Source organism: Amia ocellicauda, chromosome 14 (genome assembly GCF_036373705.1).
Source record: "Amia ocellicauda isolate fAmiCal2 chromosome 14, fAmiCal2.hap1, whole genome shotgun sequence".
Classification (NCBI taxonomy): Eukaryota; Metazoa; Chordata; class Actinopteri; order Amiiformes; family Amiidae; genus Amia; species Amia ocellicauda.
In genome coordinates, this window is record NC_089863.1 from 14,850,724 (window position 1) to 14,872,348 (window position 21,625).

General features: G+C 40.5%; 1 protein-coding gene across 1 annotated transcript in view; it reads right to left on the reverse strand.

The window, feature by feature from the left end:
* Positions 1-11,739: 11,739 nt before the first annotated feature.
* Positions 11,740-21,625, reverse strand: part of LOC136768037 (transmembrane protease serine 9) — a 33,552-nt gene continuing 23,666 nt past the window's right edge. The window contains exons 16-21 of the mRNA XM_066722093.1: positions 20,567-20,724; positions 20,102-20,372; positions 15,086-15,221; positions 14,437-14,693; positions 14,105-14,196; positions 11,740-13,862 (exon numbers count right to left, since the gene is read on the reverse strand). Of these exons, the coding sequence (XP_066578190.1) occupies positions 13,614-13,862; positions 14,105-14,196; positions 14,437-14,693; positions 15,086-15,221; positions 20,102-20,372; positions 20,567-20,724 (1,163 nt within the window). The 3' untranslated portion in view covers positions 11,740-13,613. The remainder of the gene's footprint in view (positions 13,863-14,104; positions 14,197-14,436; positions 14,694-15,085; positions 15,222-20,101; positions 20,373-20,566; positions 20,725-21,625) is intronic.

Below are 21,625 nucleotides of genomic sequence, written 5' to 3' on the forward strand. Positions count from 1 at the left end.
CATGTGAAGCTGTCATTTTGGTTGGTGTACAGCAGCAAGATTTTGTGTCCTATCAACTTGGCTTCATCAACTTTGACAGATGTTTCTTCTAGTTCAATCACTGACAATTTAAATTCATTAGGCTATAGTTCTGAAGATATTTGCTGTCATAAGTGACATAATGTAACAGAATTTGGTGAGTTTTTGAATTTTGCTGATAGGTTATTCTGGGGTCAATATGCTTTTGTTAATATGTGTATTTTGCATTTGTGCACAGTCATTTTCTTGTGGCTGCCATGTTGTTGCACACAGTCACTTGTCTCTTGCAGACATGATGGATAGCAGTGTCTATGTAATACATGCAAAGTTTCAGGGCACTGGGCTTTAGGGTTCCGGAGTACTAGCTGTTGTCATTTTTGCACACTGACACATGTTAAATCCAACATTGCGGCTTAACCGTGTACCTCACAATCTTAATTATCAGGTTTTATGTTCAATGCACAGACATACAGTGAGGGAAATAAGTATTTGACCCCTTCGACTTAGTACTTGGTGGCAAAACCCTTGTTGGCAATCACAGAGGTCAGACGTTTCTTGTAGTTGGCCACCAGGTTTGCACACATCTCAGGAGGGATTTTGTCCCACTCCTCTTTGCAGATCCTCTCCAAGTCATTAAGGTTTCGAGGCTGACGTTTGGCAACTCGAACCTTCAGCTCCCTCCACAGATTTTCTATGGGATTAAGGTCTGGAGACTGGCTAGGCCACTCCAGGACCTTAATGTGCTTCTTCTTGAGCCACTCCTTTGTTGCCTTGGCTGTGTGTTTTGGGTCATTGTCATGCTGGAATACCCATCCACGACCCATTTTCAATGCCCTGGCTGAGGGAAGGAAGTTCTCACCCAATATTTGACGGTACATGGCCCCGTCCATCGTCCCTTTGATGCGGTGCAGTTGTCCTGTCCCCTTAGCAGAAAAACACCCCCAAAGCATAATGTTTCCACCTCCATGTTTGACGGTGGGGATGGTGTTCTTGGGGTCATTCCTCCTCCTCCAAACACGGCGAGTTGAGATGATGCCAAAGAGCTTGATTTTGGTCTCATCTGACCACAACACTTTCACCCAGTTCTCCTCTGAATCATTCAGATGTTGGCAAACTTCAGATGGGCCTGTACATGTGCTTTCTTGAGCAGGGGGACCTTGCTGGCGCTGCAGGATTTCAGTCCTTCACGGCGTAGTGTGTTACCAATTGTTTTCTTGGTGACTATGGTCCCAGCTGCCTTGAGATCATTAACAAGATCCTCCCGTGTAGTTCTGGGCTGATTCCTCACCGTTCTCATGATCATTGAGGTGAGATCTTGCATGGAGCCCCAGACCGAGGGAGACTGATTGCACCAACTGTTGTCACCTTCTCACCAAGCTGCTTGGTGATGGTCTTGTAGCTCATTCCAGTCTTGTGTAAGTCTATAATCTTGTCCCTGACATCCTTGGACAGCTCTTTGGTCTTGGCCATGGTGGAGAGTTTGGAATCTGATTGATTGATTGCTTCTGTGGACAGGTGTCTTTTATACAGGTAACGAGCTGAGATTAGGAGCACTCCCTTTAAGAGAGTGCTCCTAATCTCAGCTCGTTACCTGTATAAAAGACACCTGGGAGCCAGAAATCTTGCTGATTGATAGGGGATCAAATACTTATTTCCCTCATTAACATGCAAATCAATGTATAACTTTTTTGAAATGCGTTTTTCTGGATTTTTTTGCTGTTATTCTGTCTCTCACTGTTAAAATACACCTACCATTAAAATTATAGACTAATCTTTTCTTTGTCAGTGGGCAATCGTACAAAATCAGCAGGGGATCAAATACTTTTTTCCCTCACTGTAAACATAGGTGCTGAGTTTCATCTGTGTACTGCATTCCAGTATAGAGGTAATGTGATACTTGTCTGAAGCGACGCATATGTTTTTTTTCATTGGCCCACAGCACCCATGTTTTTCACTGGGGCAACTCGCCTTTAACAACCTTGGTAGTTATCTGTACTAGTGTCATGCATACCAATTTGTGCCACAGTGGGTATAAGTGGCATGGATTACAAGGCACCAAAGATGGAATCAGAGAATGCTACATGGCGGACAAAGCGTGCACCCAGGGAACTTCTGATGAACAAGCGTAATAGTGGGGCATAAGGTATGCATGTGTGTGAAGTGGCATATGCATGTGCCATTAGGTTTTGGAGAAGAAGATTTTTGTTGCATTTCACAATTTAGATTCCTATCACAATATTTAGCAACACCATGACACCATCATGTGAAGTTTTCACTGCATTTGTAGGTATAAGTGGTTTCTACAACACTTGTGAGTTTTGTGAGGTTTCATGCATGTATAAGCGTTTTATGGACATTTGAAAGTTTTAAGTTTTCTGCATTGAAGATACAGAATGCAATTTCCAAGTTTGTCCTCATGATGGAGGTAGAGGTCTACATAACTAATGTCAGTATATGGTTGAGGCTGTCATTTTCATTGGTGTATAGCAGCCATGTTTTTTGTCCAATCAACTTGGCTTTTTCAGCTTTGACAGATGTTTGTACTAGTGTTAATCACTGAAAACTAAGCACCTTAGGATTCACTCTTCTGTAGATATTCAGTGCTGCATGTGACATGACCTTCAGCATTGGTACCAGTGCACCGTTTCACCGTTGGTGACAAAACTCACCACAATCAAGCATAACATTGTCATTTATTATTGTGCCAAGTTTGGTGAGTTTTTGAATATGGCTCATGGGTTTTTTTGGGGGTCAACGTTCATGCTTTTATAAATACGCGTATTTTGCATACATGCTCAGTAATTTGCTTGTGGCTGCCATGTGCTTGCACGCAGTCACTTGCTTTTTGCACATTTGATAGATTACAGTATCTATGTAATACATGCACAGTTTCAGGGCACTGGGCTTTATCGTTCTGGAGTAGTAACCCTTTTCATATTCGCACGCGGATTCATGTTAAATCCAACATTACGGCTAAACCGTGTACCCCACAAACTTCATTTTCTGTTTTTCTCTTCAAGGCAGAGGCATACACACATGTGCAGAGTTTCATGTGTGTACTGCATTCCAGTGTGCAGGAAATGTGTAACTTGTCTGAAGCGGTGCATGTCATGCATACCAATTTGTGGCACAGTGGGTATAAGTGCATGGAAGCCTAATAATAATAATAATAATAATAATAATAATAATAATAATAATAATAATAATAAGTATTATTTGTTTATTTGCCTTGATTACGTATGTTCAAACAAAATGATTGATGTTGAATTACTTTAAAACTTTAGATTACATCATCAATATCCTGTGATGTCATCTCTAGCTCTGATTCTCTTATGCCAGTGTGTGAATGTGTTGTTTCTTATCCCTTAAACTCTTCTCATATGGTATCATCGGAATCTGTGTCTATTTTATTTGTATTTTTTAATTATTAATACTGTTATGAGTTTTATTTCTTGTTCTCTATATTTGGATTCACTTAAATCCTCTTTTGTGTTTTCCTGCTAAGATTATGATTTGAAAATAAGTGAAGCATTCAGTTAAACAATCTTACCATAAGCCTGAGACTGTGATTCTACAAGAAAAGAAACAGAAAAAATCATCACTGAGTCTTTGATATTCCAGAGCAACAGCTGTGATGAGGAACTACATACACTGTTTTTATTTTAAAGGAAAGATGTGTCCAGCGTCTCACAGCTCTTTGAGGACATTGGAGTTAAAGGTGTGAACAACCTTATGTGGTATGTTATGTGGTGATACATTTAACTGATGATTTGAAAATAAGAGAAGCAATAAGTTAAACAATCTTTCCATTAGCCTGAGACTGTGATTCTACTAGAAAGGGAACAAACAAGAACAAATCAGGTGTGCAAACATGTTAGGTATCTATGTAGTGGCCACCATATCCGCACATTCTCAGTCTTAAATCATTGTGTCCTTCTGTCTGCCCTGCCTGTGTCAAGTACATTTGGATGAGGTGAGGACGTTCTGTTAAATGGTTGAATGTGAGATGAATTTGTGAAAAGGGCGTAAACAGATTAATGAGTTGGGACTTCCAACTGTTTCACAACACGCTTTCTTGTTTACTAATGCAAAATATGTTTGTTGTCTTTACAGTGATCTGAGATCTGAGGTAAGTGAAAAACTATTATAATTAATTAACAATCTGTTTCTTTGTGCTTGTGTTCAGCACGCATCACCAGACCTGACTTTGCACCACCCATACACACACAAAAGGCACAAAGGTTTTTCCAAGACAGAGTCAAATATTTTTCATTGCAAGAGCTTCATGTTCACACCCTTTTAATTTTTGCACATAGGATGGACTGACACATCCTACGTTCATGAATGCTGTTGCAGCTCTTGGGGTCAAATGCTACTGTCTCTCAATTCACCCCTTCACCCCTCCAACCCCTTATCATTTGCCTTGGTAAATGTAATGCAAAGGCTTCTGTATTTTTAGTAGTTTTGCATTTGTATTATCTATGGATTCAACATGCCTTTAGTGTGCTTTACTGTGAATACCATGGCACACCAACATGAATATTTCTAAGAACTCCAAGTCTACTCCATTATTCTAATGAAACTCAAAAGAAAAACTGGAACAGTTTCATATTCATGTTTAAAAATAGGAAATGCTTCTTGGTCAATCATTACTGATAATTTTGGGTAGCCTTTATTTTAATCGTGGAAGCTTTTGGATGAAGAAGACACAACATGCAGTTAAAATAGCAGATCAGTAGCCATGTAGCTGAACTCAGACTTACTGGCAGATTATCTGTGAGGTAATGAAAGGACTGAACTGAAAGTCTGTAAGAAGTCTTAAAACATTATACAATTGTCTAAGAAATGCATTTGGTAATTTCAATTGAAACCAATATACCACACACACACACACACACACACACACACACACACATATATATATATATATATATATATATATATATATATATATATATATATATTTGTATAGAGAGAGAGAGAGAATTTTGAGATTTATACAATGAAACTTGATATATATTTCAAATTTCAATATATTTACATCAAACTTCAAAGTATAAATATCAAACCAATATATATTTAGAACTTTGGCCAATATATCAAGTTTCAATGTATAAATATCATACTACAATATATATATATTTCAAAGTTAACTGGGAAATATCTTTTCTTCAGAGTGAAAAGTAAACTAAACAGTCAGTGATGTCACAGAGGACACTTGCACAAGGCACTCCAAAGTACACAGTCACAAGTGCTACTGTTAAAGCTCACTTTTCCAAGGCCAGGCAAGGAAATCTGTAGCCACTGTGTGGTGGTACACAGCATAATCACAGAGATATGTCTCATTAAACACATTGCAGAGATTGTGGTCTACAAAGCAAGGAGGAAGTAGCCCAAAACCTTGTATTTGATTTTTTTCTCACCGTTTTACAATATAATACATCTTGTATAGAAATATGCATATTTTTATTTAGTTATTTCTGTGTTTATTTGTGTTTTCATTTAGCATACAACATAATCCTTATTACTGCTTATCTGGGTGAATGGAATCCTGCAGTGACCATTTGTATGAGTCATGGACAGTGGTGAGGCTAGAGCGAAGCTAACCTAACACACACACCTCATGGTAAATTATGCTGTTATTGGGATCTGAAGACCATTGCTTACAACATATATATACATACACATATATACAATATATACACCGATCAGCCATAACATTATGACCACTGACAGGTGAAGTGAATAACACTGATAATCTCGTTATCATGGCACCTGTCAGTGGGTGGGATATATTAGGCAGCAAGTGAACATTTTGTCCTCAAAGTTGATGTGTTAGAAGCAGGAAAAATGGGCAAGCGTAAGGATCTGAGTGACTTTGACAAGGGCCAAATTGTGATGGCTAGACGACTGGGTCAGAGCATCTTCAAAACTCCAGCCCTTGTGGGGTGTTCCCAGTCTGCAGTGGTCAGTACCTATCAAAAGTGGTCCAAGGAAGGAAAAGCGGTGAACCGGTGACAGGGTCATGGGCGGCCAAGGCTCATTGATGCACATGGGGAGCGAAGGCTGGCCCGTGTGATCCGATCCAACAGACAAGCTACTGTAGCTCAAATTGCTGAAAAAGTGAATGATGGTTCTGATTGAAAGGTGTCAGAACACACAGTGCATCGCAGTTTGTTGCGTATGGGGCTGCGTAGCCGCAGACCAGTCAGGGTGCCCATGCTGACCCCTGTCCACTGCCGAAAGCGCCTACAATGGGCACGTGAGCATCAGAACTGGACCACGGAGCAATGGAAGAAGGTGGCCTGGTCTGATGAATCACGAGTTCAAGGTGTTGACTTGGCCTCCAAGTTCCCCAGATCTCAATCCAATCGAGCATCTGTGGGATATGCTGGACAAAAAAGTCCGATCCATGGAGCCACCATCTCGCAACTTACACGACTTAAAGGATCTGCTGCTAACGTCTTGGTGCCAGATACCACAGCACACCTTCAGAGGTCTAGTGGAGTCCATGCCTCGACGGGTCAGGGCTGTTTTGGGACCTACACAATATTAGGCAGGTTACTTTCTTACTTTCAACTGCTTTCATTTTCAGCAAACTTAACATGTGTAAATATTTGTAAAAACATAAAAATACTCAACAACTAAGACATAAACTGAACAAGTTTCACAGACATGTGACTAACAGAAATGGAATAATGTGTCCCTGAACAAAGGCGGGGTCAAAATCAAAAGTAACAGTCAGTATGTGGTGTGGCCAGATATGTTGGTTAATATGGTTACAGTGTGTAAGACAGCAGGAAAAATATATATTATTATTATTTTTATTTCTTGGCAGACACCCTTATCCAGGGCGACTTACAACATAAGTGCAAACAAAGTGCAAAAATACAGAGAAGTACAAGGCATCAATCATTACAAATTCAATTTGGCTAAAACAGCAATTCAAAATATATTTTACAAATTCCAATTTACAACTTACAAGTACAGTAAGTGACTTCCTACATCCTGGACGGTGAAAGCTAAGTGCTGTCAAGATGTAGGGTTACAGACAAGGGTTACGGGAAAGGGAGCAAGGAGGAAAACAATCAAGAACGCGAGAAGCATAATAAAACTGTGAAGTGCTATCTAGCAGGGATAGAGGACTAATATTACAAGTACTGTCGGAAGAGATGTGTCTTGAGTAAGCGCCGGAATGAGGTCAAGGACTCTGCTGTTTTGACTTCGGTGGGCAGGTCGTTCCACCATTTAGGGGCCAGGGATTAGAAGGAGCGGCTCTGGAGGAAGGAGAGTGGAGAGGAGGCAGAGTTAGTCTTCTGGCACTGGAAGAGCGCAGTGGTCTGGAGGGGATGTATGGAGAGACGAGTGACTGAAGGTAGCTTGGTGCAGTGTGGTCAAGACAGCGGTAGGTGAGGGTCAAAGTCTTGAATTGAATGCGTGCCACTATCGGCTGCATACTAAAGTGTGTTGGCCAGGCATAGACAGGGAGGCAAAACAGCTCATCAGGTCCTGCCAGGATTCCAGCTGAACACTTTGAGACATCGAGATCTGTTCCTGCTGTGCACACTGAGCTGCCAGCTAAGCCATGGCAGATCATTGCCATCGACATGTGTGGACCGTTTCCATCAGGAGAGCATCTCCTTGTCACGATGGACTATTACTCCAGATGGGTGGAGGTGAGTGTGCTTAACTGCATCACTGCTACTAACGTTGTCAGGTGTTTAACAGAGACATTTACTACTCATGGACTCCCTTAAACTATTGTCTCTGACAACAGAACACAATTTACATTCAATGAATTTAAAGATTTCCTGGGAGAGAATGGCATTCATCATCGACGCATCACACCATACTGGCCTCAGGCAAATGGTGAAGTCGAAAGGCAGAACCGAACGCTGTGTAAAGCCATTCACACTGCTCATTCTGAGGCTAAAGACTGGCGCAGAGAGCTATACACATTTATACTGGCCTACAGGACCACTCCACACTCTGTCACTGGCCGTGGCCCAGCAGAGCTTCTGTACAACCGCCAGCTGCGCACCAAACTGCCAAGAATACCACTCACACTTGAGTTGGGAGTTGAGTCGCAGGATGTTGCTGTTTGGCTCACTGATGCAGCTAAAAAGGAGAAAGGGAGGCAGACTGATGATAAAAGCAGGGAGGCTGTTGAGAGTACCATCCAACAGGGTGACAGAGTCCTATTACATCAACCTGAACACAACAAACTCTCTTCCATTTTTGAGCCAGAACCATACCTGGTGGTGGAGAAGGAAATTCATGCAAGAGGATCATGCAGCATGTTTCATCTATTAGAAGGTGGATTTCACCTGCAGGAACACAGTCCACAAACGGCCTTGTGGATGCAGAATTCTGGGCTGAGACTAGCAGACCACCTGAGCAAGCTGTTGAGGCTCTACAACTGGAGCCTAGGCCTCAGCATGCTAGAATTGTTCATGTCAGACTTAATGATTATGTTAGATAGACAGTAGCCTACTGGAGCAGAATAATCTCTGGCACTGTCTCAGTGGTAGGGCAGTTTACCCCTAGTCATCAGTGGTTTTAGTTACAATGAGAACATGTTTATGTTTTATATGGTGAACAAACAAAAGAAAAGAATATTTAAGTTGTTATTTTTCTGAACAGAAGTAATTTTATGTTTTGTTATCTAAGAGAGAAAAGCTAGTTAATTTTGGCTGACATTAAGAAAAGTAATTTGAAATATGTTAGAAGGAACTGTAAATTGTATTTCATGTTCAGATTTGTGGAAGTACTCGTCTAAGAGGAGGGATGTAGTGTAGTGACATCTACAGGTGATTAATATAGTTGCAGTTGTAAGCCAGCAGGAAAAGTATGTACCACTGCCTAACATGGGATTTTTCTAAACCCTACTCATTTGTCTTAGTGAGATATGTTACACCAACTAGTTCAGAGCTTAGTCTCTGGAAGAGACTTTCGACAACAAGTAAAATGTTCTGTGGCTCTGTTTTTCTATCCTCTTTATTTATGGTCACACTTGAGCCCTACCCCTTGAGTTCTAACCCCTAACCCAGATTTCTGAGTCATGGACAGTGCAGAGGCTAGAGCAAGGCTAACCTGACACACACGCCTCTTGGTAAATGATGCTGTTATTGGGATCTGAAGACCACTGCTTACCCTTGAATGAGGTCAAAAACACCAATAAAACCAAACCGATCCAGTGTGACATGGTCCCAAAGTGCACTTTGTGTGTCAGCTCTCTCTCCTCCCTTCTCTCAGGTTCCCAGGTGACAATCATGCATGGAAACAGCTTTTCTTTGTCATACTGCCCTCAATCCCTCCTCCTCTTTTTATAACTTCACCTTTCAACATTCTGATTTCCTCTCCCCCTCCTGCCACCTTCGCACTCTGTCTGTCTGTCTCTCTCTCTCTCTCTCTCTCTCTCTCACTCTCCCTCTGTCTCTCTCTAGCAGTTGAAGGATAAGACAGAATTTATACATTGACAGAAAGGAGATTGGTTCCTGCAGGAATGAACAGCTTTGCATAGAGGAAGGAGCGAGCAAGGCAGAGGAAAGGGGGAAGAAATCATGGACATCTTCTTGGATAATCACACCTAATCTGATAAATGAAACCTGAGAGAAAGGGGGAGGGGGAGGAAGGGCAGTAAACCTGTCATTAACCACCACACACAGCAGAACCGCAGAACAGCAGACACAGTGAAGTTGAAGTCTCTCTCTCTCTCTCTCTCTCTCTCTCTCTCTCTCTCTCTCTCTCTCTCTCTTCTCTAGTGGCAGGGGTGCCTAAAAGTATGCATTTAATCTTTCTGCTACCAATCTGAAACAAGTGGAAGTTCTTTGTCTGTCATACAGATCATGAACCATGGAATCATATTTTAAACGATCATTGATATATGGCGATTGAACACCATTTGTCTATCTGAACAGGGCACATGGGGGCACGGGGGGAAACACCTGTAGTTTTAAATCTATTTCAAGCTTCATATTTCCCAACCATGTGCTCATTTTCCTTTGCCTACACGGGCCAATAGAATCGATCCCTAACCTTCACCTTCAGTTTTGCTACCCAGAGATGACCCCCCCATAATGCAAGGACTGCAATACAGTTGGTACTAATGACCTTGCCAACACAATCTGTTCTAATATCAACTGGGTAGGGTCCTTTAGCAATCTTTTTAAAAGGCCATTTTGCACTGTCAATTGCCCCCACACTCCCAAGATCTTCCTCTGTTCAAGATGAGGTGGAAGTACTGAACACCGCTCTCTTCCTTTAGTCTTATACTGTATTAGCTTACTCAAATCAGGGTCCCCATTTTGGCCTGCTGGAATGTATTGTCAGCCACTTGATTGGTCTCACCAGCTAGAATTAAACAGGCAGGGGCAACTGTGCCCTCTTGTGGTTGCCGTGATAATGCATCTGCATTTTGATGATGTCACCCTGGGCGATGCACAAATCTATACTGAAATGGTGCCAAACATTCCAGCCAATATGCCAACTGGCCCTCGGGTTCTTTAAAATTGTGCAACTACCACAATGACCCATGATCAGTTCTTTGAGTGAACACCTTAACCAGCAAGAAATGTTGAAAGTGCTCACAGAACGTTACTAATGCAAGTAGTTCCTTTTTGGTGGTGGTATAATAGCATTTTTGTTTAGTTAAACTATGGCTATCATAAGATATCACTCTTTCACAGTCCCCATGAAACAACCCCTATGTCCACGTTACTGTCATCCGTATCCAGTAGAAACTGGATCTTCATCTCTAGGTAGACCAAGAATAGAGAATGGATCAGACACTGTTTCAGCACATCAAAAGCATGATGGTAGGCAAAAACTTGGCACCCTCCTCTTTTAGTCGATGGAGAGGCTGGGCTTAGTGGCAAACTCAGCTACAAAGCGTCTATAAGAATCTAATCCTAGAATATCGACATCTTTTGTACAGGCCATGACTGACTAGCCTCCACTTTATTTGGGTCAGATGAGATCCCTTCGCCAGAAATCACGTCACAAATACTGTACTTGTGAAGGAAACAGTTGACATTTATTCATCTTAATCTTCAAGTTGGCCCATCCCAAACTCCCCAACACTTGTCCCAAATGCACCAAATTCTCATTGAATGTCTTACTAAAGACAATAATAACGTCCAACTAGATTCAAAATTGGGTCCACTGCATATGAGCCAGTATAAGTTCCATGAGATGTTGGATAGTACTGGGGGAATTTCAAAGACTGAAAGGTAGGACATTGAATGGTCCCTTTGCTCCTTTTCACCGTAGCCAGTGGTGGGCATTATGCCTTTTATGTATAGGTGTAGAATTTTGTTGTGTAGATTTGAATTGGAGTTTTATCTTTGGTTGTAATTATTATTATTACCTTGTGATTGTCTGTCCCTGAATTCTGCTCCAGGGTCACAATATTGACGAACTTTAACATTGAGTTATTAAGTCCTGGTGCCTGTTCATAGTAGCATAGTCACCCTACAATAGATCCACCTCATTTTTGCATTATGGAGTTCATTGAGTCTTGTCTTCACTTTTAAATAAAAGAGGTTGGTCACATAACTACATAAAAGTTTGCATACTGTTGGTAAATCTAAAAGGACCACACTACTATTTGCTGATAGAGGCATAGATTTTACCACAAGAACCAAACAGACTTGGCAGGTGGCACTGGTAAGGAGTTTTTTTATTTTTCATTTACAATTGTTAGGTTTAAATGTATGAATCTTCCGCACATGGGCTACTTAAGCTACTGAAGATTGAAATTGTATATTAACATGGAGATGTATATTTGAACATCTGTGTTATATTTTCTGTTTAAGTGATTTTGTTTCCCCTGCACCCTGATACATTGTCTACTGGAGGTAAAAGGAACACAATTTATAGATGTTTTAGGAAAAAATATAGCAGGTTACTAAGGGTTGTGTTTACAATTTATTTGAAAAGACAGATAATATATTTATCTGCTTGAGAGCCTTGCATTGCAATATTTAACATTCCACACTCACATCAATAATGTCTAATTTCTAATTTTAAAAGGCATACAAATGTGTTAAAGCATAGTCCATATGTGTAAAAAGTATTCAGGCAACACTCTGGACAACCTGCCTGGCTAACAAAAATGCCATTGGCTGACTTCAAACTCCCATCCATCTACAATGGCTCATCCTTGCCTGCAGTATCATTTTGAAAGAGATGTAAATGTGTTTGTGGAGCATAGCCTCTCAATATTTTTTTTACATGACACTTCAAATCCTGTTCAAATCCTCTTACAGTGAGATCTGATTCAGAAATCCTGCCAATGTAAACTCTCCATGTCTATATAAATGGAGCGATGCACATAAAAGTGTAAAGTCCATAGGTGTGGGAAGGGGCCATCAACAATATTAATAACAAAAATAACATTGCAGAAGAAGGTGCTTGTAATGTTCTCGAAGGCAAGGTGGATAGATCCAAATGCAGGCTCTTTAGTAGCAAAGCAGAAAGGCAAACAATCCAAGAGGGGAAATCCAGAAGGGAAACCAGAAACAGTTCAGGGTCGATCGATCAGGCAAACAGGTTAAACTGGGAGATCCAAAAGAGGTGGTCAAGGACAGGAAAACAGGAGTCGAAACACAGTCAGTAAACAAGGAATAGTGCTTAGAAATGATTCAAGAGAGAATGCAAGACTTCACAATTAGACTATGGAACAAAGGGGTTTATATACTGTGTTAAGGAGAATGGGACGACTGGGTAAAGGGTAAAAGACCAATGGGGAGAGGGGAAAGACAGAACAAGTGCACGTGAATGAAAGGAATGTAATGTGACTGATTGATCCGGGAACAGAGAGAGAGCAGCACAGGGATTAATACTCGGGAGAGAGAGACCTCAGGTGGTGATCTGAAGGAATAGCAGGTGAGACTGTGACAGTGCTGAGAAAGGCTTTAGTAGACAGCAGTAATAGCCTAGTTGTAGGTAGCACATGTTTATTTTATTTTTTTATTCTGAGTTTTTTAATGTGCTTCCGATTTTTTGACTTTGCTATGTGAAGCTGGTAAAATGGACAGGGTCATGTTTAGGGTAATGTTGGTTGGTGTGTATATTATATGACAATCTATTCTTAATCTCCTCCGTGCACAATAGGCTACATAAACAAACAAATTGATAAAGCAACTAATAATATTTTTTTTAATTTGTATTAAGTCAGATTTAAAGTTAAACTTTAAAACAATATGATTAACTCCTGAGTGTTTTAGATTGTAAAATGCTGTTTTTTAACTTTTGGCTGGCACCTAATAATATGTTTACAGGTGTAATCAAACTAGAGGTATTTTGCTATTATTTGCTACATGGAAGGGTAACTCGATTAATTTGATCAGTGTTTTCTGGGAAGACTTCACAGCGAAGCTGAATGAAGAGAACAGTACTTGAGATTGTTGATTGCTCCAGTAATAAAATTAAAGCTATGGAATCACTGGGCTCTGCTTCTCTATAAGGCCTAATAATAGTGTATCCTCTCCCAAATCAATGATATGCTTCATAAATTATTTTTAAGAACATTTAGTGTTAGTATGCTTGTATGAGGAGCAACAAGAGGCCGGCAATGAGTTCGGTCACACTGCCTAGATCCAGATTGCCAGCAGTGGGAAAAGAATAAGTGAGACTGCCTGGATGGCCTTGGGAGCAGAGCTCGAGATGGGTCTAAGGATGGGAAGGCTGGAGCCCACATTCTCCCGCAGGAAGTTCTCGAATTTGGTTATGTAGGCGAACTCCCTGGGCAGGAGGGCGCGATCCTCTTTGTTGACGGTGATGACGCTGACCTGAACCCATGCGAAGAAGAGGTTACAGACAAGGGGACCACCCAAGTATCCCTGGTGAGAGACACAGAGAGAGACACACAGACACCAGTATAGAGACATGAGAGACTTAGTGACATGACATTAGAGTACATTCTATATCTGGCAGGCATGCTGATTGATTGGACATGCACAGAACTGAGCCTGATAGAGACACAGGTTTTGTTGCTCACAATAATGAACTGGATGCAATTACTTTACTGTCACTCTGAGCCCAAAAGAAAATAAGAAACTTCTTAAAAAAGAGGTGCAGGTACCTGCTTCAGGTCCAGGGGTTCAGTACAGATTATGTCAGGAGAGGAAGCGTTGACACACTGGGTGAGCCTTGCATTCATTATCTCAAGCATCCCTGCTGGCAAAGAGACAGACATTAGTTTTCAGTCATTACTGTGAAGTTAAATATGATCAGCCTTCAAAGACCCTGACAGGGAACAAATATCATCTTCCTGTAGCAGCACTCTGTGTGTCTGCTTTGTGAACATTGCAAATGGGTCTCCCAGAGGTTGGCCTGTCATTCAGGAATGGAACAATCAAGACATCATCTGACATCAACAGTGTCCCTGTAGTTGTTTTCATAGGCCTGACTCACCCTCTCCGGTCACATTACCCCAGCCAGTAACCTGACAGTCGAGACCAGAGCCCAATAAGGTACCGACACCTAGCAGGCAGATGGGCAAGATGTTGTTGATGAAGGAGACTGTAGTGTCCAGTTTCAGGAGGGCGATGTTGGGGCCACTGAAGGTGCTGTGGATGACGTTCTGGACTCCCGCTGACACCTCAAAAGGGTTGAATCCATTCTGATTCAATCTGCCCAGAAACACCCTCCACTGGCTGAGATTTGCAGAGCTGGACAGAGAGGGAGATGGGGAGAGACAGAGTGGTTAAAACAAACAGACACTAATAGTGTCACAATGTCTGAAGAGTTGCTTTGTTTGGAGTAACTATTTTTAATGTGTTTAAGCTTAATGAACACAGTGCCACATATATCCAGTATAACACAAACTGAGCAGGCTCAGTATATCATCCCAATTGACCCTGCATGTCTTCTTATATTTGACAAATACATATTGTGCTGGACCCCTAATGGCTAAAGCCACTTGTTGTTTTTTTTACTCCAAGGCCAGTTTTTCAGCATTAAAAATCATTGGTGTTACAGATATAAGAGTAACCCTTGGTACAGTGCAGACAGGGCCCTGATAACTGGTGCTGTGTGGACAGGGCGGGTGATCTGAGTCTACCTGGGTAAGCATTGTGCATCTGTCATCACCCAGTGGCTAGAGAGCAGAGATCCCCCACAGACGTGATTCCCATCGTGGTGCAGACTAGCCTGCCAGGGCCAGTCCGCTGATCCTATGGGCCGACCACAGATTTCTACTGTAAGACACAACAGGAATTAGTAAACCTACAGAGAAACAATACCTAGATACCTTTTTGGTTGTTAATCTCTATTATCAATTTTTTATTTATTTGTTTTAATTATTTTTTCTTGTTCGTCATCTTCGTCTTCTTTTTGCTCAAAACACCCCTCACTCCATGGCCCCAATGGTGGTAATCCATCCCTCCCAAGCCCACAGAGAATATCAACAATCTTGTTCAGGCAAGCAGTAGTTGAGGATAGGATTCGTAAAGTTTTAATATTGTCAGCCACCGCTGCCTAGCCCTCAGTCCACTGGCCCCATGCAGCCTTGTGACCGAAAGCTACAAATGTACAATATTTAGCAACACATTCTGCCAATACAGAGCAATCATCAATTTTCGGCAGTAATGACAGCCAGCCAAATCCGTTTCTGTGGCATAGACAGACAAATCAAGCTCTGAATCATCATTGAATAAAAGGATTAATGGAGAGAAGGGATATTTTTCACAAGAACATTGGATAGGGTTGATCAAACCTGACCCCAAAACACAGCCACATCTGGACACTCCGATACCATATGAAAAAAATGAAATTGTCTCCGGGGAGTCAAGTATATTCTATTGATTAAGTTAAAATGAATCAATGAATTAGAAGCACAGTTCAAATTGTCCCAGGCACTGTTCCAAGAGATATCATGATCAGCAGAGGGCAAATCCTTGTTCCAAATACTGTTAATTATTAGTGATTTATATGAGGCTCTCAGTAGAAGGAAATAGAACATGAACACCATTCCTGTTGTTTTACCGCTTACATTCCGTATATTGAGTACAGGGCGAGACGGCAGTTCTGTAGCCAAAGGAACACCACATGTATGCATTGCGGAACAAAGGCATAATAGAAAAAAAAAGAAGTACTATGCAAACCATATTGCGATTGGAGGTCCTGGAATGTGCAAAGAAAGTTGTCTTTTGTGACATCTACTAGAATGTGAATTCTGTTATTATACCACCAAAGAAAAATAAAAGGTAGGCTACCAGATAGTAGTACAGCATTGTGAAAAATGAGGGAACTTCCAATGTGCCTTTGGACCAATCGCCCAAATGATAGGAACAAATTAGAATTGGCATTGTCTGAGGGAAATACCAGAAAAAATAAGCTCTTGTAACCTGTGAGGTGAGACTAGATTTTCATCTAGTTGTTGCCAAAAGACATGTGCACCAGCCTCAAGCCAAACTGTTGCTGAATGCAATACAAATCACCAAAAGTTTGAAATTTGGTAGAAATAATCCTCCTGATGATTTTTCGCAATGCAAAATATGAAGTTTAAGACATGGCCATTTACCATTCCACAAAAATGTGGAGATTAAAGATTGCAATTTAATCCAATAAATTGTAGTGTCACCATTGAACTGATAAAGTTTATGTGTGGCAGTATATTACTTTTATTGTAGAAATACAGGCTTGTAGCATATTGGGAAGCTGCATCTACCTGTCTAAATCTATCTAAATTCTTCCAAGTAATTAATTTAAGTTAGTACAGTAATTTGCAACAATGGGTACATTTCCACACCAAGATATCAAAAATGCCTAACCACTGGAATATTAGCGGGAACAGTCATATCTATCATTCCTGAATTTAAGGGTAGTGAAGCTTAGACCAATAAATGATTTAGACCAATTAATCTTATAAATTGAAAGTGCACTAAAATAATCAAAAAATATCAAGTATGGCAGGTATTGATTAGGGAATATTTTCAAAAAATAATAGTGCATCATCAGCTTAGAGTGAAATGCGATGTGTGTTTTTGATGCTAATAGGGAACAAAATCCACAGTTTAATGAATTGCCTGTGTAAGGGGCTTTATTGAAATTGCAAACAGGAGCAGAAAGAGTGGACATCCCTGCTGAGTTCTTCTAGAGATTGAAAAGAGATTGAGGGGTTTACATTGTAATAATAAATTGTAATAATTTTAATGAAGTCAGAGCCCAACCCCATATGCTCTAATACAGAACAGAGATAGCCCCATTCTATCAGAATCGAAAGCCTTCTCAGCATCCAAAGACAGAACATTTCATGCCGGAGACAACACACGTAATCAGTTGGCAATATTGTTTGATCATGATGATTAATTTGGTCATGTGAACTTCAAGTCTATGTGCAAGCACCTTGGCATACAGTTTAACATCAGAATTGATTACAGACAGGGGGCAATAACTTGAACAGAGGAAAGGGTACTTTTTCTGCTTCAGTAATAAAGAGATAATACCTGTAGAACCCACTCTAAGGCTCTCTGCACCATCTCCAATAGTATGGGTCCCCAACTGATTCCAGAAGGTAAGAAAAACTCAGTTGTAGTCCTATCAAACCTGATGATCTGCCCTTGTTCTTGTGCCTTTGCAGTGCATCTTTGAATTCAAATCAAGAGATTGGAGAACCCAGGTCTGCAGACTCGCTATGTGAAAGACTGCAGGCTTTCAAAAAATTGTTTACATTTGCAACTGTCATATGTAATATCAGAGCTACATAATTTGAAGTAAAAGGAATGAAATTCAGAATTGATTAAAGCTGGGTAAATGATAATATCACCCCTTGCATTTGTAATAGAAAAGATGTTGGCAAAGCTTTCATTTTTGCAAAGCCGTAAAGCAAGACGGTGGCTCAATCTGCTACCATTGAAATAATAATTCTGTCTGGCCCTATGTATAAAGAACTCTGCACGTCGTCTAAGCAAATCGTTTAGATCTCTCCTAGCTATATCTAAAGTGCAGTGGCTTCAAAAAAATATCTCTTCAGCAAATTTTTTATAGGATAATTTTGGATTTTATATAAACGAGATTTGTTGAGATTAGAATAAAAGAATGTGGCATTAGTTCTAATAAAACCTTTTACTGCATCAAATAATATGTGAGGATCACTGACTGAAATGCAATTAAAAGCAAGAAACTCATCAAGTTTGGCTTGAAGTTAAGTACGAAAAGAAGTCAATTGAGAGATCGTGCTGTGATCTGATTAAGTCAATGATAGAATATCGACAATGTGTAGTTGAGAAATTAAAGATTTTCAGGCAAGAAGTCAATCATAGAGAAGGACTTATTTCTGGAAGAAAGTAGAGTAAAGTATTTAGCAGATGGATTAACTATTTGCCATGCATCAACTAAACCAAGGTCAAATGTAAATCTCCTAAGGGTTGCAGATGCAGCTTGTTGGGAACTTCAGTGCTGCATAGATGATTCGTCTATAGCTGGATTAATTATGAAATTAATATCAGTGCCTATAATTAAACTCAGAGAGATCTGATAACAAATTAGTTATACAAAGATGAGACTTTTGTATCATGGCAGCATCTTTTTTTTTTTCTCATGCAAAACACAGCTAATATACTTCTTGAGAATATTTATGCCTCGGGCATTCCAGGACAATATTTTAATATTTCTAACCCGATTAGTGATGGATATCAAAGGAGAGTTTAAGCGTCAGAGAGACATGTACAAAATTATGCATGCTCCATGTGAGGAGACATGTACACTAGAAATAACATACACTAGAAGGGAAGTATACAAGCACAACATTCTGATCCTATAGAAAGACCAAGAATAAATATAGTTGTGTGGTTATGGTAACAAAGAACAAGAACACAGCTGGGGTCCCCAACATTTCCCCCTCTTAGGTTGCCATCCAAAAACCAAGCATTGTCTCCTCAAGAACCCCCGAAGAAAAAGAAGATGGGGAACAAAACAATCCAACCCCCTCCCTATAGAACATACATCCCAGAACGATCCCCCAAACCATCCCCCCTCCCCCCAACCCAATACAACATTTGTCATCATGAACCAACATTTCATGGGCCTGCCGTGAGCCGACCACTTTGCTAATTGAAAAATCACAGACTGCAAATTGAACAACAATGAGCTATGTGGTCAACAAAACAAACAAACAAAAAACACCACCAGGTTGAATAGTGGCACAGGTTGAATAAATAGAATACTGCTCAAACCTGTAGGGTCACAGACAGTCAAAGAACAAGGAAAAAAGTACAAAAAATATAAGTCCCTGTTCCATGAGTGTAACTGTAGCAAAATGTTGGTAACTAGTACATTGATTTCAATACCTGATCTGGGTTGAGAGCTTAGAAATGCAGGGCTCTGCGTGAGGGGTCAGCTCACCTCGTAGCATCTTGAAAGTGTTGGACAAAAAAGGAAGCCGTTTCATCAGGAGTAGGAAAAGATGAATGATTCCCACTGTGGTTGACTTCCAGGAAATGATCTACTCGTTGAGTGCGAAGCTTCACTGTGATTTTCCTAAATGCCCTGTTCATGGCAGTGGCAGCAGAATAGTCCACATAAAATTATATCATCTGACATTGCCCAAAGACCAGAGCAGATTTTTGTGCAAACTGGAGAAGTTGCTGATGATCATTATAACACAGACACTGGACAATAAGAGTGTGGGGTCTGTGGGAATCCCAAGGACCTCTGGCATAAACACGATCCGCTGTAGTTAGCTCCAGAAAGGGGTGGTCATGGAAGGGCTTCAGGTCTGGGTACCATTGTGGGATTTCCCACTGAAAATAGTGAATGCGGTCATCCCCTTTCCAGAAAACCAACCAGCTTTATAGTGCAGTGGTGACTCCTGTCTTCCAAATCTACCATATTCTCTTAAATGGTAACTATGTGGACATTACATTTATTAATTTGCAGCAGGTCAGTTCTGGTGTCATCTTGATTAACTTTAATTTTTTTTAAATAGAAGAGGCAATATCAGCGACCTCCCATTTAAGAGTTTGAGAATGCTGGTCGATTCATTTACATTTTGAATTACAGGCTGCCGCATCAATCACTTCCTAAAAAGTGTTGGCAGCCTCTGTCAGGTGTACATCGGACTTGTATCAGGTCTTACCTGGGTTTGGCTCAATAATTGGTGCAGTAGTTGTTTTCGGTGTTGTTACTTCACATATGTAACTGCTGTCAGGGTCAATGCCGTTGGAGGTGAAGATCACAAAACCTATTGTGCTGTTCCCCACCTGTGATTCGATCCAGTCCTGGTACTGGGACACCCTGGTGTACACCCCAGGAAAATTGGGTTTGGCACAGTCTTCTCCAAAACTCACAATGCCAGCCTGAACCCAGGCAGAGCCCTGCTTACAGACCAAGGGACCCCCAGAGTCTCCCTGAAGAGAAAGAGAGACACTGTAAGACTAAGAAGAAACATAAGAAAAGTTTCAAATAAGAGGGTGACATTGTGTTTGTCTTTGTTGTTTTGTATTAATCAGCACAAACAATTAATCAAATTGTTTATTGTAGAAACCCAGAAGAACATACATAGTATCAGAAAGAAGACCATAATAATCGTAAGTGTCTCTACCTGACAGGAGTCCTTGCCCCCCTCCAGCAGTCCAGCACATAGCATGTTGCTGGTGATGCTGCCTGCTCCAAACACCACGTCGTTCAGACAGCCACACTGATTGTTCCCAATGATGGGTATCTCAACCTCCTGCAGGGTCTGGTTACCTCCCAGAGGTACTGAAAGACATCACAGCTGGGACATTAATTTACAGTGTGTTTATTTGTATTGATGTATTCATGAAGGATTAGTGAATCTGGAAGAATCCAGTTTAGTTTTATTATTATGAGAAATCATATTTAAAAATCAAGTAGGATTTTGTATCAATTAAAAATTGATGCAACCAAGTAAAATATATGCATTTAATCAAGAAAATTTCATATTTGAGTTGAACTTATAACAATGTTGTACTTATGCACAGAAAAGGACAGCTTGCTACTTGGACTGTCATTTCATTTCATATTACTGACTTGCGTCGAGTCATCCAAAAATGGACTTGAGTCATTACAACTCTGGTAGAGGCTTAGAATGATATAACTGGAGGCAAGACAAGACTTCACTTTGAATGCACATTGGAGAGGTGTTTAAATAAGGGGGCTGAAGAGTGGGGAATATGATTTAAGTTATAATTCAATAGTCAGGATAGCTAAACGTAGAGCCGAAGTATGGCAACGATGTGGCAATAGAGGCCTCTGCTGGCAAACTTGGGTATGGCTACCCTGTGGGTGTGACCATACCAAAGGGCAGGACAGAGGGGCATCATATTTACTCATTATCTATATTGTTTATTCTTCAGTAGCCAATATAACCTGTTAGTCTTGCATATTAATCACCATTTAACTGATATTCATCGACTCCTCTGTATCCTTTGTCACCTATGTCTCTACACTGCAAAATTTGTAGTGTTGAAATTCCAATGTTAATTTATTTATTTTCTTTAAACTAAATTGTAAATATATATATTTGACTTTTTACTGTGTTTATAGTGGAACCATATATGCCCTGGGACAGTGTTAAATGTAACTGTGTTAGTTTTGATTTAACACTGTTATATTTCCTGTTTAACCCACATTAGAGGGC